This window comes from Erythrolamprus reginae, chromosome 3 (genome assembly GCF_031021105.1).
Source record: "Erythrolamprus reginae isolate rEryReg1 chromosome 3, rEryReg1.hap1, whole genome shotgun sequence".
In the NCBI taxonomy this organism is placed as follows: Eukaryota; Metazoa; Chordata; class Lepidosauria; order Squamata; family Dipsadidae; genus Erythrolamprus; species Erythrolamprus reginae.
The window spans coordinates 73,071,177-73,089,589 of NC_091952.1; the positions used below are offsets into that span (position 1 = coordinate 73,071,177).

At 36.5% G+C, this 18,413-nt stretch overlaps 1 protein-coding gene across 1 annotated transcript; it reads left to right on the forward strand.

Annotated features, from left to right (window-relative positions):
• Positions 1–3,061: 3,061 nt before the first annotated feature.
• CMPK1 (cytidine/uridine monophosphate kinase 1) lies at positions 3,062–13,688 on the forward strand. The gene is made up of 6 exons (XM_070745824.1): positions 3,062–3,467; positions 6,439–6,585; positions 9,402–9,554; positions 10,793–10,869; positions 10,957–11,053; positions 12,416–13,688. The coding sequence occupies exons 1-6, from the start codon at positions 3,282–3,284 to the stop codon at positions 12,455–12,457; spliced, it is 702 nt and encodes a 233-aa protein (XP_070601925.1). The 5' UTR covers positions 3,062–3,281; the 3' UTR covers positions 12,458–13,688.
• The last annotated feature ends 4,725 nt before the right edge of the window (positions 13,689–18,413 follow it).

Below are 18,413 nucleotides of genomic sequence, written 5' to 3' on the forward strand. Positions count from 1 at the left end.
AAGCTTCTTAGTGAAATAAAACCGCCTTTTAAGCTTGCGGGCTCGCGCGCGCATATCTCTTAAGGGTGGGATTTTAAAAACAGAGGTTTTTTTTAAAAAACGGCCTCAAGAAGCCCAGCTACTGCGCAAACGCCAAGGTTAAAAGCAAGGTGGGGCAGCTCTTTTTGTTGTCATAGTAATCGCTTCTAAGATTTCCAGCAAAGACAGCAGCCGTAATCGCAAACACCTTTGAGCAAACATAATTAGGAAAGGACTGTTAACGATTTTTACAGCCTAGATACTGGCTCAGAAGTAAATCTCAGGTACGTTGCCTGGGATTAGGAACGTCCTACTCAGGTCCTTCGAGTTCAATGGGGTTTAATCCCAGGTAAGTGAGTATAGGATTGCTGCGAAACCAGCCCGTAGATACCAACAAGAAGTAAATTTGATAGTTATTAATGTACTCCCCCCCTGCATCTACTATCAGATAACTAAAGGGCGGAAGCAGTGCTGTCATATGGTTTGTAACACTGGAATAACCTGCCTTGTTGAAACATTGCCCAACACAGAGAATCAGTCAAGTGGTGCCAACTGCTGGCATTTAAGGTTTTTGTTCACTGAACCTGTGTTTCTCAGCCTCAGCAACTTTAAGTGGTGTGGATTTCAAACTTCCAGAATCTCTGCCAGACAACATGAAATTGAAGTCCACACCTCTTAAGATTGTGAACTTGAGAAACATTGCTCTAAAGCTGGTGGTATTTGGGTGGCAAACCAATAGGCTACTACTAGAAAACAACAAATCTATCCTTGTTTTCCAGGGACATTACAATAGATTACTAGGTTCTGAAGTTATCAATAATGAAGCAAAAAACATTTCATAGCATTATGTGAAAGTACAGTGTTCCCTCGATTTTCGTGGGTTCGAACTTCGCGGATAGCCTATACCATGGTTTAAAAAAAAATATTGTAATTAAAAAATACTTCACGGGTTTTTTTCTATACCATGGTTTTTCCCGCCCAATGACGTCATACGTCATCGCCAAACTAATAATTTTTGCAAATAAATAACAAAAAAATTAATTATTGTTAATAAATAATTATGTTTATAAATATCAGGATCACTAAGTGTCTTATTCAATGGTGAGTACCAGTAATAATGGTGAGTAAATGGTTGTTAAGGGAATGGGAAATGGTAATTTAGGGGTTTAAAGTGTTAAGGGATGGCTTGTGATACTGTCCATAGCCAAAAATGGTGTATTTACTTCCGCATCTCTACTTCGCGGAAATTCGACTTTCGCGGGCGGTCTCGGAACGTATCCCCCACGAAAATCGAGGGAACACTGTACCACACATCTGAAGAACATCAAGTTGAGGAAGATTGCTCTAATTCTTATAGCTTGATGTGTGTCCTCCATTGGGTTTCACATTCAAGGCAGCAAGGAAATTATTTCCCCTACAATAATTGTACTGCTGTACATACCACAATACACTTTTGAATGGGCAATTGTGTCCTTTCACACAAGACTATGAAAATAAAAATAGTATTGCATTGACTTAGAGAACAAGAATTTTCTGGCCATATTGAACAAAGAATTTCTTAATTACATTTGAGGCTATGGAGAGCCTTGTGGCTACTTAACATTTAAATTTTGGCAACTATAATTTTCTTTACCTGGCTTATTGTTTGAACTTTAAAATTAAAAAAAAACTTTTATTTAATTCAGCACTAAGAACATTTCCAAAGATTTATGAGCTACATTTATCCACATCTCTCAACTTAGTGACTTCCCTAAAATCATCTCACTTCTCAAGTGATAGATGTTTTAAATTTATTTCCACATTCTCTATTCAAACCCATTTGAAAAATGGCAGTTTCCCAAAATAGTATCAAACATCTTCTAAATGTTAAATGCCTTTGATATTTCCTTGTGTTCTTATGCCCTCAAATAGGCCAAATAGTTTTGGACCCTAGAATTAAAGTTATAGGCACTTTCCTCATGATTCTTGAAAAACTTATCTTTTCTTTTATGTACACTGAGAGCATATGCACAAATGACAAATTCCTTGTGTGTCCAATCACTCTTGGCCAATAAAGAATTACTGTACTGTATATTCTATTTAGAATCACCACACAGTAAGATAGGATTGGGCTGTTTTGCCAAAGCAATACAATGTTCCCTTGATTTTCGAGGAAGATGTGTTCCAAGACCGCCCATGAAAGTCGAATTTCTGTGAAGTAGAAATGCGGAAATAAATACACCATTTTTGGCTATAAACAGTATCACAAGCCATCCCTTAACACTTTAAACCCCTAAATTACCATTTTCCATTCCCTTAACAACCATTATTAGACACTTAGTGATTCTGATATTTATAAATATATTTATTAACAATAATTATTTTTTTGTTATTTATTTGAAAAAATTATTAGTTTGGCGATGACGTATGACGTCATCGGGTGGGAAAAACCATGGTATAGAAAAAAGCCCGTGAAGTATTTTTTAATTAATATTGTTTGAAAAACCGTGGTATAGGCTATTTACGAAGTTCGAACCCGCGAAAATTGAGGGAACACTAATCAGAAGTAAACATTTGGGAGACCAAATTGTGGTGGGCAAAAATCCACTGCCTAGGTTTTTAAAATATAAAAATATTTTAAAATATAACTCCAGAGGGACTCTGGGAGGCTCACAGTCAAACAAAGTAAAACATACAAAATTTAGTATGTATTTATTAAAGTTATGTGGCAGCCCAACTTTCACATAGATGATTCTGGGTGGCTCACAATATTTTTTAAAAATAATAACACAACAAAAACCATACCCCTGCCCCGCACTAGAGGTAGTACAAGATGTATTCTATACCAAGCTGTATTATAAACAGAAGGGTGGTTTCTCAATGAAGTCGACAATAGCCAACCTCCTTTACATTTCTTTCATCAAAGTGAATCAAAGCTGTTCTTCCAAAGCGACCTTACAGGTTCCTTGACACCCGCCCATCTACCAGCCTTCCTTGACACCCGCCCATCTACCATCTACCAGCCCTCCATTGTATTTGCCCGAGTGGGAACCTCACTGTAACTGCCTTCAAACCGCTAATCCTCCCCCGTCCCTCCCCCTTTTCCTCCCGCACCAGCGAGAGTGACGGAAAGGGCGGGAACCCGGAAGGGCTTTTCGCTTCCTGGTGACACATTTGCAAGCCAACTCAGCCGGAGGAGGCGACGGCTTGTCTGTAGTCGTGGACGGATTTTTCCACTCCCCCCCACACTCCCATTTTCCCCACCCCCTCTTGGTTGCCGGCGTATGTTTTCTCGCCGTCTCTTTGGAGCAGCTGTCGGGCGCGTAACTGCTTCGCTCCTTCGCCTCCACGCTTTCACCGCCGCTTCCTCCCTTTCACCTGGCTTGCTGCTTCTCATGAAGCCGGTCGTTGTCTTCGTTCTTGGGGGGCCTGGAGCCGGAAAAGGAACCCAGTGTGCCCGCATTGTGGAGGTAAAGGAAGGTGATAGCACTTCGTTGGAGGGGGCGGGGTGTGTTTCTCTCCCGCGTTTCTTGTTCTTTACTATCGGGGAAAGAACTACCGTATCTAGTAGGCGCTGCATTTCGAAGAGTTGCCGGCAACTTGGTTAAGTCTGAGCGCAAAGGATGATGGGGCCTGAAGTTCTTGAATGGCTTGCGGTCCGGAAGGTTCTTAGAATAGTGTACAGTATTCCAAATGAATCTGGTCCCGGATCTGACCGGTTCAAGCTACGCTATCAAAAGCGGGTGCTCCTGGACTATTTTATTTATTTAATGTCTTTATTTAATTCAATTGGTATGCCGCCCAATTCCCTTGGGACTCTAGGCGGCTATGATCAGGGTTTATACAAAAATAAATACATAAATAAACAAATAAAGGGAGAGCATCATTTAGTACCCTCAGAAAACTCAACTTTTGTACTGAGTATTACAAGGTTTGGATGAAAGTGTTATAAATGGATAGAAAGTGAGTTTAGTTAGAATCGGGATTAAGATATTTCTACTAGCTCTATGTATATGAACTCTATTATTCCCAATGATTATTTCTTCCATATTATTCCTAATGTCTTTTTTTCTATTCTTTTATTGATGTATTTTACTATGATTATATCCTCTGAAACCTACATTATGTATTGGACTAACTAACTAAATAAATACACAAACAAACAGCAAGAAAGAAAAAAGAAAAAAAATTAATCCAGATTATGAAATTAGATTCATAAGGTTTTTATTATTTATTTATTTATTTTATTTATTTAGTAATTGGACTTTTATGCCTCCCCTCTCCGAGGACCTGGGGCGGCTCACAAAATATAATAAAACAATATGAAACATCTTAATCCAATTAATTAAATTTGAGATCTAAAAACCCAAAACCCTTTTCATTTGGCAGACTATCAATATGGAATTTTTTTGTATCGCAACAATGTTCATTGAACATTAGCAATGTTGTTAATTATTAGCTTTTTACACCAATCAATAATAGTGATAAAAACTTTTGGGGAAATTGGAAGATTCAAGTTTGAAATCCGAAGCTACTAGACAAATACCTATTCAAATTTGAATATTTTCATGAAAATGACCTGTAATTTGTACAGGGTAAGGGTAAGATCCTTTGGGATTGAGATAGTTGGTAAATGCTATGCTATAAATAAATAGCTGAATACCTTTCAGTAAAGGAAAAAAGAAATATTTATGGCATTATTAGCAGTATAAAGGTGGCATAGCTTTAGGAAAGCTGTACTGTGTAGCTTTTTACCTAATTGGAAAGAAGCATGGGGGGAAAGGTCTTCGATGATTTGTGCAAGAGAGGTTAAATGAGGTTGGATTCATTCACAGATTGCTTTAAATCATAAAGTCCATTTTGAGTTATGTAAACTTAACTGGGTGACTGAGCCAATTACCCTCTCTCAGCCCAATCTATCTCAGAAGATTGTTGTAGGGAAAAAACTTCTATGCATGCTGTCTTCAGTTAAAGGAAACACAACATTATTATTATTATTTATTAGATTTGTATGTCGCCCCTTTCCGTAGACTCGTAACATACTGTATACAGTGTTCCCTCGATTTTCGCAGGGGATGCGTTCCGAGACCGCCCGCGAAAGTCGAATTTCCGCGAAGTAGAGATGCGGAAGTAAATACACCATTTTTGGCTATGGACAGAATCACAAGCCTTCCCTTAACACTATAAACCCCTAAATTACCATTTCCCATTCCCTTAACAACCATTTACTCACCATTATTACTGCTATTCACCATTGAATAAGACACTTAGTAATCCTGATATTTATAAACATTAACAATAATTATTATTTTTTCTTATTTATTTGCAAAAATTATTAGTTTGGCGATGATGTATGATGTCATCGATCGGGAAAAACCGTGGTATAGAGAAAAACCCGCGAAGTATTTTTTAATTAATATTTTTTGAAAAACCGTGGTATAGGCTATTCGCGAAGTTCGAACCCGCGAAAATCGAGGGAACACTGTACTGTAAATAAATAGAGTAGCTTTTGGCTTTGTGATATAAATACTACTAATTTAACACATTATTGTTAAATAATAAACAATATGTTTCAAAAATAAAAGATTAGCTTCAAAGGTTTGACTGCCTAGACCAGGAGTATAATAATTCATCAATTTGAGGGCTGCAGTAGGCTCTCTTTTGTCATTTACACTTGTATTTTAGTTTTATTTTCATTCATTCATTCATTCATTCATTCATTCATTCATTCATTCATTCATTGCCTTTATTGTTTTTACAAATAACTCAAGACAACAAACATATCCAGCAACCTTTTTCCTCCTCCACTTTTCCCACAACAATAACGTGAGGAGAATTGAGCTGAGTGACTCAGCAAGAGTGGCTGGCCTGAAGTCACCCAACTTGCCTTCATAACTAAAGCCATATTAAAACTCACAGTCTCTTTGTTTTTTAGCCTGGTGCCTTAACCACTAGGTTAACCACAAGAAAAACTGGCTTTCCCTTCACCCCCATACTGTTCTTTGTATCTTGTAACTTTGGTATATTTTGGTATATTGTATAATTTATACAATACATTTGAATAAGAACTTATAATATATACACAAAATTCTTTATTTAAAAATTCTTCTGGTTTTTTAAATCAAGAATTTTCTGTTTTCAGAGAAATGTGATGGAACTGTGGTGTCTACATTTAATATTTGCCTTTATGTGAATCTTAGATTGTATAACTTTTAATAGCTTATTTTCCAAATATTCAAACAAATGCTTGAAGTCAAATCACTTCCAACTTATAACTGAAAAGAACAGTTATAAAACTAATTAGTCAGCAGAGTTCACCTAATTTCCTGGCCCAAATAAACGAGAGAACAGCCAGGTCTTTATTACCGTCATATAAAAAAGTGCATTTATCTAACCAACACTTTATGTGGATTTAACTTAATTATGATTCTTTTTCTTTAGAAATATGGTTATACCCATCTTTCTGCCGGTGACCTCCTTAGAGATGAGAGAAAAAGACCAGGCTCTCAGTATGGAGAACTTATTGAAAATTATATTAAGGATGGGAAGATCGTACCTGTTGAGATAACAATCAGCTTGTTAAAGAGGGTAAGTTTATTTATTATTTGGATTTATATGCCACCCTACTCCCAAAGGATTCTAATTTCACATATAATTTTCATTCCATCTCACATATAAATTTAAAACAATATTAAGATATTTATGTACTTTAATTTTATTTTTAATAGTAAGATAACATATATGACAGATGGATTACACAATATTGCCAAATGAAGCACTATAGCAAGCATATATTCTGAGAACCATTAGAGAGAGTCTGTTCTCATCCTCTTGTATCTGGACTAAGTTGCCTCTTAGTCTGTTCCAATCCACAAAGTATCTGGACTAAGTTGCCTCTTATTCCTCTGGAATGCACCCCTTACATTTCATAACAGATATGTGATACATCTCTTTTCATGATAAAGACAAAATTCTGGGCTGAAGCATTCTATTTTGGTGACATGTGTATCTCCTTTGATATACTTTGACCTAAAATAGACCAGAAGTGTGCTACGTTTTGTAAACTTTTTTGAATCTATCCAGTTTCTTCAAATGAAAAAAAGCCAAACGACAGAGGAAGGAGTAGTATTGTGAGGGCCAGGATTATCTTCTTATCTTCTAACCCAGAGGTCCCCAACCTTTTTTGCACCAGGGACCGGCTTTCAGCTAGACCAGTTTTCCATGGCCCGGTGGGGGGGGGGGGGAGCTAGCTGTCAGCGGCACCGTAAAGGGGGCGATCAAGAGAGGAATGGGTGAATGAATGGACGGAGGGTGGGAAGGAAGGAAGGAAAAAGGGAAGGTACAGGAACAGAAGAAGGGTGCAAAGAAGCAAAGAAAGGTGTGAAAGGGGAGAGTAAGAGAGGAAGGAGTGAAAGAAGGGAATGAGGGAGGAAAGAAGGGAGGAAGGAAAAGGAAAGCAAGAAATGGAGGGAGGAAAGGAAGGAAGGAAGAAGGAAAGAGGGAAGGGACAGGAACAGAGGAAGGAAGCAAGGAAACTTATGAAAGGGGAGAGTAAGAGAGGAAGGACTGGAGGGAGGGAGGGAAGAAGGTAGGAAGGAGAAAGAAAAGAAATAGAGGAAGGAAAGGTAAAAGAGAGAAAGAAAAAGAGAAAGAAAGAAAGAAAGAGAAAGAAAGAAAGAAAGAAAGGCAACTTCAAAGAAAGGCTCACTGAGCATCTCTCACTCTCTCTCTTTCTATCCCTCTTTCTTTCTTTCTCTTCCTTTCTCTCTCTCCTCTTCCTTTATCTCCTCTTTCTCTCCCCCCTCTCTCCCCCTTTCCCTCTCTCTTTCTCTCTCCCTCTCTTGCTATCTCTCCCCCCTTTCCCTCTCTTTCTCCCTCTCTTTCTCTCTCTCCCCCCTCTCTCTTTCTCTCTCTCTCCTCCTCTTTCTCTCTCTTCTTCTCACTTTCTCTCTCTTGTTTTCTTTCTGTCTCTTTTGCTTTCTTTCTCTCTCTCTCACTCTTTCTCTCTTGTTTTGTTTCTCACGCTCTTTCTCTCTCTTGTTCTCTCTCTCTTGCTATCTCTTTCTCTCCCCCCTTTCTCTCACTCTCTCTTTCTCACTTTCTCTCTATCTTGCTGTCTGTTGCTTTCACTCACTCTCGTTCTCTCTCCGTTCTTCTCAGCGGTGACGCGCGCACGCCCTGCCCGCCTCACATTTGCCGAGAGGACTTTCGCCCCGGGCTCTCAGCAAGGGGGTTTGCATGAGAGGCGGGGCCGGCGGAAGGTGATATTCAATGTCGGGGGCGCACGGGCGGTTTTGCGCGCGCTCCCTATCTCCCTGCTAGCCCACTCGGAATACGTATTCAAAATAAGAAAAGCCTTTGCCGGCGAAGGCTTTTCTTATTTTGAATACAGTATTCCGAGTGGGCTAGCAGGGAGATAGGGAGCGCGCGCAAAACCGCCCGTGCGCCCCCGACATTGAATATCACCTTCCGCCGGCCCCGCCTCTCATGCAGCCCCCTTGCTGAGAGCCCGGGGCGAAAGTCCTCTCGGCAAATGTGAGGCGGGCAGGGCGTGCGTTCCGGGTGCGGGAGGAGCTGCGGTGAAAGGCAGGAGGTGGCAGAGGAGCAGAGGGGGCAAATCGGGCGGGCGGTGGGCAGCGCGGAAAGGCCGAGGGGGCCCTGGTGCCGCGGACCGGCTGAAAACCCCCAACGGCCCGGTCCCGGTCCGCGGACCGGCGGTTGGAGACCCCTGTTCTAACCAAATAAAGATATAATCAATATGTTCAGGGGAGACAGTAAAGCAATATTCAAAAAGTTTTGACAAAACCTGACGAGAGTTGCTAATGCTTGTAACCACTTGCTGCAGATAATTGGTTCTGAGCCCAAATAGCCCTTGCAAACATGAAAACTGATTCTAAACTTTTTCTATCTCTGCCTCTCTATTTGTTATACAAATAATGAAATTCAAAAGATTGGATCCAAGTATGGCAATCGATGTCACATTATCTACCAATGACATTGACTCTTCCTTCTTCCCATTCACTTTCAAATCCCCCCTTGAAAACAGTTAGGAGCTCCACAAGACATATGAAACTGAATGAAAACATGATCTGTTGTCTATGAAGAAATATGTTCATGTGGCACTGGATACAATGGCAAGTGGGTTATTTTCATCATGACAAGATAATTTATTGACAAACTCTTCTGTTTCTTTGACTGATAATTAAATAGTGGAAATTCAGATGGGTTGGGGGTTTTTTTTGCAAACTTTTTTTTGGGGGGGTCAGATATTAAAACATGATTGCAAGAACATTGTATTTTATTTGACAGTGTCAAAAATAAAATAAGGTTTCCAATTAAAACTGTTTTATTGATTGCATATATTATTGTCTTGTCATGTTTTAATCTGAGCTATTTCTCTCTAGGCTATGGATGAAACTATGGCAGCTAACTCTCAGAGGAATAAATTCCTAATTGATGGATTTCCCAGAAATGAAGATAATCTTCAGGGCTGGAATAAAACAATGGATGGAAAAGTAGATGTATCTTTTGTTCTCTTTTTTGACTGTGATAATGAGGTAACATTAATAAAAAAATTTTTATACAGAACAGATACAGATTATTAGGTTTCTCTCTTACATATTGCATATCAGGATTTAAATTAGTTAATATTTAAATGCCTTGTATTTTCCCCCAGGATGTCTATGTATTATTTGGTGAGATGGAAAATGTTATGCTTTCCTGGAGTAATTAGTGTACCAGATATGAGTTGTAAAACCTCAGAGATATTATCTTTTTGCATCAAATGATAATATAAAGAAGTCAGTTCTAAATTTGAAATACTGTGGAATGGCAAAAAAACCTTTAGAGTTCCATTTTGCCTTTTTCTTTGATTGCTTCATTTTATTCTTTACAATTTCCTTTATTTGGGTCTGAATCTTATAAAATATAGTGCCCACAAAGCAGAGAAAATTTCCAACCCAAAATAGCCATCATCTTGCTCAAACAAACTTAAATCGCAAGACAGGATTTGTTAATTTTGTCTTTCACTCCATTTGGCATTCCCATTTATTGTGAGGAATATGTCCATATTTATTCACTGCATGCTATGTGACTATATTATTCAAAATAAATCAATGCTTTTGAGAGGAGATAACTTACACTGTTTCAGAGGAGGTTAAAAGTTCAAAACAGTTTTAGTTTGGCTTTGTTCAAAGTAAATGCACATTATGATTAAAAAACTTGGTAATAAAGCCTCAGTTTTTATCACAGTTATAGTTTTTAAAATAAACAAATAGAAATTTAATTTCACCATTGATCAATAACAATACGATCAATATAATGAAGAACATAAAACTATCCCCTAAGAATAACAACTATTAGCAATCATTTGTGGGTGAAGTTTACACATAATGTAGCAACATTTTCCTACTTCTAGAGACAAATTACTCATTATTTAAATTAATGAGTAATTTCTCATTAAAATAATAGAAATTAATTTAGATTTAGATTTATTATTAGAGTAGGAAGGGACCTTGTAGGTCATCTAGTCCAATACCCATCCACCAACCCCGTAAGTGAGTGCTCCACAAATTTAAATAAAAGGGTAATAAATTGATGATAAATGACTCTGGCATTACAGAAAAACATGGACAGTGTTTGTTGTTGATATGTACGTTTGATGTTTATAACATGAAACAGGATAAATATTCTGCATAAACCATTAGGCAATTAATTTCACATATGTCAGATTTACATTTCTGCAGGTAAAATGTTTAATATAGAATTTTAACCTCTGTTTTTACTCTATTTAAAGATATGTATTAATCGTTGTCTTGAAAGAGGAAAAAGCAGTGGCAGAAGTGATGATAACAGGGAAAGTTTGGAGAAAAGGTACAGCGTGCATTCAGAATTTTACACTTTTGGTTTTCCAATGTTTTTCAATTACATGATTTCTTATTTTATTTATTTTTATCTTAGAATTCATACGTATCTAGAGTCTACTAAGCCCATAATAGACCTCTATGAGACAATGGGCAAAGTTAGGAAAGTGGATGCCTCCAAATCTGTTGATGAAGTAAGTTGAAAAAGAAAAAGTTTGTGATTAAATTGCTTAATACTTTGTATGCAATTGTTCCTGGGGTTTTGTGTTTTTCTAATACCTGTTTCTTTTGTATATCAAGTAAAACCGATTAGTTTTTCTTAGTCTTAAAATGATCCCATTGATACAACAATATGTTCTCTTTTGAGATTATTGAGTTAAGTGGTATAAATTATTAAAAATTCAGTATGTTGTGCACTATTTCTTCAAGCTTTCATACATGCACAAGATAATATATAGAAAACAGCAATTTAAAGCAGCAGAAAGTATGCTTTTAAAACACATGAATTGAAATCTTCATTAAGCACACAATTATAGCAAACAATAAACGTATGTATAGTATTTTCCCCAACTCAGGTAACCTTCAGATTTATGGAATTCACCACTATTACTGAAAATGCTGGGATCGCTGTAAATGATGATATACAGGAGAAGGACAAATTGCTCCTGATAATCTAATTGAAGAGCTTTGATATATTATTCCATAGCTAACAATTGGAAAGAGTTCACACTATCTGATGCAAAAAATCATAGCTTTTTACAGCCTAAATTCCAAAATGGTGAACAAATTATTAATAGAGAAGACAATTGATAAAGGTGGAGATTCTATCTCTCTGTGATTGATAGATACAAATATTGATGAATAAAAGGCTAACTTACCAGTAAGTTTTATTTCACCTATATTTTGCCTTTTTTTTAAAAGTCTCCAAGTTCTAGTCTGGTTCCTTTAACACTTTACCCAACGGGCTATTTTAAATACACTAGGGATGTATATGTGTGTATATATTTATCTCTCTGTGTGTTGTCTACTTTTTATATGTTTAGAAACATTGCAATGTATGTGTATTTTAAAATCTGACCAGAGGATTTCAGTTATTGGCTTACAGGAACATAGTAAAATAAAAATATGCTTCTATAAAATGCCTCTTTTTCACATTAATAATTTTTTTATAAAAAATTAAAGTGTTTTTGAAATACAAAACTGCTCTGGAAGTTGAATGCATTATTTTATTTTAATAAGCACTCCATGAAATGCATTTCTGTCGCCAATGTGCAACGGCAGTCAGTTTTTCTTTCTTTGAACAAGTTGGGACAGGGCTTCCAAACTAAACCCACCATTGCTTTAACCTTTGCTCTGAAAGTTATCCCCAACTTTCATATGCCGGTGTACTATTGTGTAATAGAAAACTAAGTATAACGTGCAGAGTGATTAGAACAATTGAAGAATTAAATACAGAATTGCTCTGTAAACTCTCAGTATGCTGTTCATTTTTTACAATGTATCCTGTGTTCTCATTCATATTATATACAAAAATTGTTTCTTAATATCTCTTTCAGGTTTTTGGAAAAGTGGTGAACATCTTTGAAAAAGAAGGCTAGCTTTTTCTTTGAACACCCTTCTAGAATGCTTGAATCTTGCTTAAAGAGCTGCTACTATAGTCCATTTTATAATAGTAACGAACTATGCCTCTTAAAATATGTGTGTTTAAAATAATTTTTAAAAATATTTCAAACAGCATTTAAAATATGACTTGGAAGTGACTCATTAAAATATCGACATTGAAAATGACTTGAAGTTAGGAAAGTATCTTAATTTTAGGAAAAAAAATAATAGATAGCAAACACATTATTTCTGGAAAGCATGCTTTTTTTCCTTGTTGCCAAAAGCCATGTTGTTTTTTAGCGTCCCACAAACTGAAATTGTAAATATGAATGATAGGGCCCATTTAGTTTCTTGATAGTTTTGTACCAAATATAGGAAGCTGTATGAGGAAGTTTTATTTTGTACTGTTTAAAAATGAATACATATTTGCTGTTTTGAAGAAGGAAATTTCAGTTTGGACATAGCATATTTTCTGATGGCATAATTTTTGCTTAAAGGATTGCTAGGAAATGAAAAAGAATTAGCTAAAGACCTCCCAAAAAGTGCTCATTCAACCCACAGAATGGAAACTTCCTGTGCGTTTGGGGAGTGATTCTTTTTGCCAAACTGATTGGGATGCTGCAATATGAGGATCATAGAGACTAATAGACAGCCCAGACCTAACACATGGGTTGGGTTTAACAGACACAGTTCATACAGATCACAGGGAGACATAGGTATGTGAAGTCTCATTATTTCAGTATAACTGTCATTTTCTGAGATAGGCTACTACAAACCAGTGTGTTTAAATGCGTTTAAGATTGAATTTGCAGATTATGTAGGTGCCATTTATAAGTACATGTGTTTACCGGTTATATGGGCATTGAGTATTTGTGATACTCAAAGACTAGGTAGAATTTTGCAATCTGATGTTCAAGGGCAGCTACTATACTACTACACCAACATTCTTCTGCCACCTATTTTGCTGCATGGTAAATGATGAGGAATTTTGTAACAAAATCGTTTATTTATTCTGTAAGTTGAAGTGTCTGAGATTGGATGGAGGGTAATATTCTTATGACTGTTTTATCCTAATAATTTTGCATAACTTGAAGATTTTGTTCAATTATACTTTTGATATAATTTGACCAATGTAAATGATACCTTTTATTTTTTAATTCAATGTATGTGTTTAATGCTGTACTGGTAGGAGAAACAAATTTTAAATAAATAATTGGGTATAAAATATACAATTTGTATGTTTCGTCGTTTGATGTGATTGCACCTTTAAAATTTCTACATAAGAAGACACAACTGAATTTTGGGGTAGGGCATGTTTTTTCCTAACTTTTTATATTTAGGTTCCTTTTAAATAAGCTGATAGAGTGAACAAATCAAGCCAAAATTGTCACTTCTCAATGTGCCGATTTGCATTGGCTACCAATTGTCTTTCAGGCACAATTTAAGCTGCTGTTTTTGATCTTTAGGAGCATAAATCGATCCTACTTTAAACACATTATGCAAAGACCCAGCTGTCTTGGAAAAGCTCTAATGCTGGGAAAAGTGGAAGGAAAGAGAAGCAACAGAGAAGTGGATGGACTCAGTTATGTGGCAGTCAGTGCACCGTTGGGACACACACGAAAAAAAAGATTAGAGCAGAGGTCTCCAACTTTGGCAACTTTAAAACTTGTGGACTTCAACTCATGTCCACAAATCTTAACGTTGCCACGGTTGGAAGCCTCTGGATTAGACGATAGATCTTTGTGGAGCAAGTCTACCTATATGGTCACTAGTAGTTGAAAATGACTTGATGGCTCATCAATTTCTAGATATTATCAACAAACATTTTAAAGAAAATATACTAAAATATCTCCATGAAAAGAGAAATCACTCTTTCCCCTGCATGTTAGACTTGTGGGAAAAGAATAGTAATTTGTAGAATAGCACGTCATTTTTAAAAAGGCATGAATATTGCAAACCTGATCAAAATGTAGATGCTTTCTCCTTGCTGCAGTTGGCCACAAGGAGGAGTACTTGCTTTGTATAGAAAGGACTGAGCTTGATAAATGAAAAACCTCGTGTTCTTAGTGCTCATGTCCCACGGAAATAACATGTTAATGCTCACTATCCCATAAAAGTAATATAATTTAAAACTTCAGAAGCAAGAAATGTGTTACACTTCTGGGATTGGATGCCTCTCTGATAAAATGAGATGCTTTGATGTAAATTGGCTGCATCCAAGATGATGAATGGTAAGAGTTGAAATCACCAACTGGCCCTGATAGCTGAAAGTTATGTAAAAGATTTATAATCATTACATTTTAAACAGTCATCCTAAGGACACCAGACTACATTTTCAGAAATGAATTGCAACATTTGAAGATGTAATTGGTACCAGGCAACCATAAATGCTTCGGAGAAGGGCGGCATACAAGTCTAATAATAATAATAATAATAATAATAATAATAATAATAATAATAATAATAATAAATGCAGTGTGAATAACATTCATCATAGGAATTGCTATAGTTTAGTGTCTAATAGACAATTTGACAATCCATTGGCAAATTTCTTTCCTGTTCTGTGAACTTTAGTCAGCCTTAAATAAGCTTAATACTGTATATACTCATTGTCTATCTCTACCACTAGTAGTAGTCTAGACTATGTCATTAAGGCTCTGGGAGTCTTTCTATTTGATGTTCTTGAGTTTGGTACTCTGTGACATTAGCACAAAGTGCTAAGCACTAAGGCTTTTGCCTCTGGCTTTCCTTTTCCTTTAGTCCAATTGTGGCTCTCGGGTCTGAGAAAACCCTCTGGAATCATCATTCTCAGACATGTGGCCACGATCCAACTGCCTTTCTGTACCTCTTGATGTATTTTTAAATGGCAAGTTATTTTTCAGTAATTTCTGATCTGAGCTCTGGAACTGTCTGAAGGAGAGGCTAAATATTAATTTTATAAGTACCATATTTTTCAGAGTATAAGACTCAGTGTATACGACGCACCTTAGTTTTGGGGGTGGAAAATAGGTGAAAAAAATCCACCTACCAGGTATTCATCCAGCTAGCATCCTTAGTCTGTTCAGCTTCAGCACATTATTTTATCCCCAGGTTAGGGCTGAAAAAAACTTTTCAGAGGGAGTAGGAATGAAAACAAGCCTGAAAAGTCTCAGGGAGGGAGGGTGTAGGAAGATAGTTAGCACCTAGAAAAAAGGCTTTGAAAAAGCTACAGCACCTGAATTTTCAGCCTCAGGGAGGAAAAAGGTGCATCTTATACTCCAAAAGATACGGTACCCATTTCTCTAAAGGAAAGTTGTTTTACATAACATGATAAGCATGAAACACAGCCTCTGAGATGCGCTAGGTGTTCAGCAATATTCTGCCGTAATTTAAAGAATGCAAGTTTAATGGCTAGGTGAGAATCAAAAATTTGTCCTTGGTGTGCGGAACTGATACTGTTTTTCAGGTGGGGTCACAAGCTGCTGCAAGCTAAATTCCATAAAGGAACAAATCCAAGTGCACTCTTCATGTCTCTGGGAAGAAAGATGCCATAAAAGTCTAATGAAGTCAAAAGCTCTTTATTATTCTAAAATGAGCTGTTCTCTATTTCTGGCCTTTCACTTTATACTGAAGACTTACCCGCTCTAAAGATTTAGTCTGGACCCAAATCCCATCACCTTGCTTCTTTCTTCTCTTGAATAAAAGCTGTCATCACATCCCAGAATCTTTTTAAGTCTTCCTCAATACTTGTTGTCTCCCCTGCTTAATAAAACAAGTCTGGTGGATGGTGGGGGAGGCCATTCACCGTCGGATTCTTCTTTCACTATTCGCCCAGGACTGCTGCTTGCCATGATTGTGCCTAATCAAATTTGTGAAAAGCAGCATTTTTGAGGAGACTGGGGAAACTGAGCAGAATAAAATGAAGTGAGTCTCCTGTATTTCAGAATAAATTAGATACTGACAATGTATCTATCTGAGCCTTTCTTTCTAGTCTATACACTTGTGCAGGACTATTTTTTTTATTTTCGGTTTTACGTCTTACTGGTTTAATTTTTAATTTCAACTTCCTTTGATATTGTTGATCAGTTTTATGTTAAAATTACATTGTAAGCCTGAATTGAAAGGAGATCTCCAAAGACAGTACCAGTTTAGCAAATAATAAACTGCCCGTAGGGACACATGTATATGCTATAATATATTATTCATTATGGAATTTTCATTCCTTTGGTTATATATTATAGTTCGTTACAATGATAATGTATTGGTATTAGTGTTTAATGGCTATAGAGACAGACTCTTCAAGGTTCACCAGTTTTCAAACTTAAATCTTATATTCTGTGTAATGTTTTGTGCCTTGGGGACAGGATGAATAAAATCTAATTTAGCAGTATAAAAAGTGTCACCTAGAAGTTCCATATAGCCTGTTAACATTCTTTTTGCAACATCTAGTACTCACCTTAAGGGTGAAGTCAATCATTTCAGCCAATTAAAGATGTCAGCTTTTCTTTTTCTTGGATATTTTTGAAATAGAGCCTCAACAAAGCTCTGTTCAATCATGAAGATGATGGAACAAGGATAGTCCCAAAACACAATATTATAATCAATAATGAATTACAAGTCCATTGTTCAATTTTGGAAGAACACATAATTCATGACTGCTGTTTCTTATCTTTGCAGGCTAAAACAGGGTATTCAAAATGAGATGTAGATATCAAACTGAGTTCTACAGAAGTTGCATGTATGTATTGTGTGGATATTCCTAATTTCCAGGTATTTCATCTGTGGAATTCCTAGTGGTTTGGATTTCAGCTGCGCTGCTGGTATCTAAATACATCATTCCAAGTAGATCAAGGGTTCCTAAATGTTTGTCATCATACCTCCCTTTAGATTAATCTCAATGTACACAACTCTCCTAAAAAATCCAAAATAAACACAAATGAACAATGAAAACAATACAAATGAAACTTGGAAAATAATATTCTTCACACGTTCTCCTGAACTCTGCCTGCACATTCCCAAGAGAAGTACATCACACAGTTATTTTATTTATTTATATATTTATTGGATTTATATGCTGCCCAGCTCCAAGGACTCGGGAGTTTTATGAAAATTCTGATACAGATAGACACCCACATTGTTTGGAATAAGGGTTTTTATGATAGAATAATTATGGCATATTAGAGAGTTAACCCTTCAGTAAGTTTCAAAGTAACAAATGCAAATTAAAAGGAATGATTTAAATATTTTAGCAGCCATTTCAAAATATTTTAAATATTTTCAGAAAAGCATTTCTGATTTTAAAAATCAAAATGTAGGTACAGTATTTCTAAAATGGCAGGTCTGTTTTCAAAAGGATGGGACCATTAGTTTTCTTTCATTTAAGAAATAGAAATACTTTATCCTGGCAATATCATCCTTGCTGTCCACTTAGACACCCTGTATAGCTGCTTCTGAACATTTTCAGATCAGATTTTAAGAGTGCATGAATGACTGAGGCAGAATTATTTTTTTTCTTATTTTCTAGTTGTTGGTGGAAAACATTCCATTAATGGAAATGAGATGTTGGAGTTTGCCTCATTGCATAAATTTGGCATATATCAGTAAAAGAGGATATCCATGTTCCTAATGGAGAAACAATGCTAGCTATGTAAAGTATATACCTATATTTTTTGGATTATAAGACACTCCGAACTATAAGACGCACCTAGCTGGGACGAAAACAAGGCGAAAAAAATCTGCCTTTGCCTCCCAGCAATTTGCCTCCTTGCAGCAAAAGCAAACAGCCTGGTCAACTTTGTCAGGATTAAACATTTCCTGAGGTAATATCTCAATGCAGAAGGAAGGATTACAAAGAGAATGCTGAGTCATTCTGAGTTAATTAAGCATGCAGCAACCTGATTGGGTGATAAGTATTTAAATATGTAAGAGCTTTTGTATTGCTCTCTCTGATCTCTGATTCTCTGATCTCTGAGG

Bases quoted from the DNA above. Each gene is read 5' to 3' on its own strand.
- CMPK1 (XM_070745824.1), top strand. From the start codon at position 3,282: ATGTTTTCTCGCCGTCTCTTTGGAGCAGCTGTCGGGCGCGTAACTGCT. The intron at 3,468-6,438 runs GTAAAGGAAGGT...CTTTTTCTTTAG, and splicing joins AGTGTGCCCGCATTGTGGAG to AAATATGGTTATACCCATCT. The intron at 9,555-10,792 runs GTAACATTAATA...CTCTATTTAAAG, and splicing joins TTTTTGACTGTGATAATGAG to ATATGTATTAATCGTTGTCT.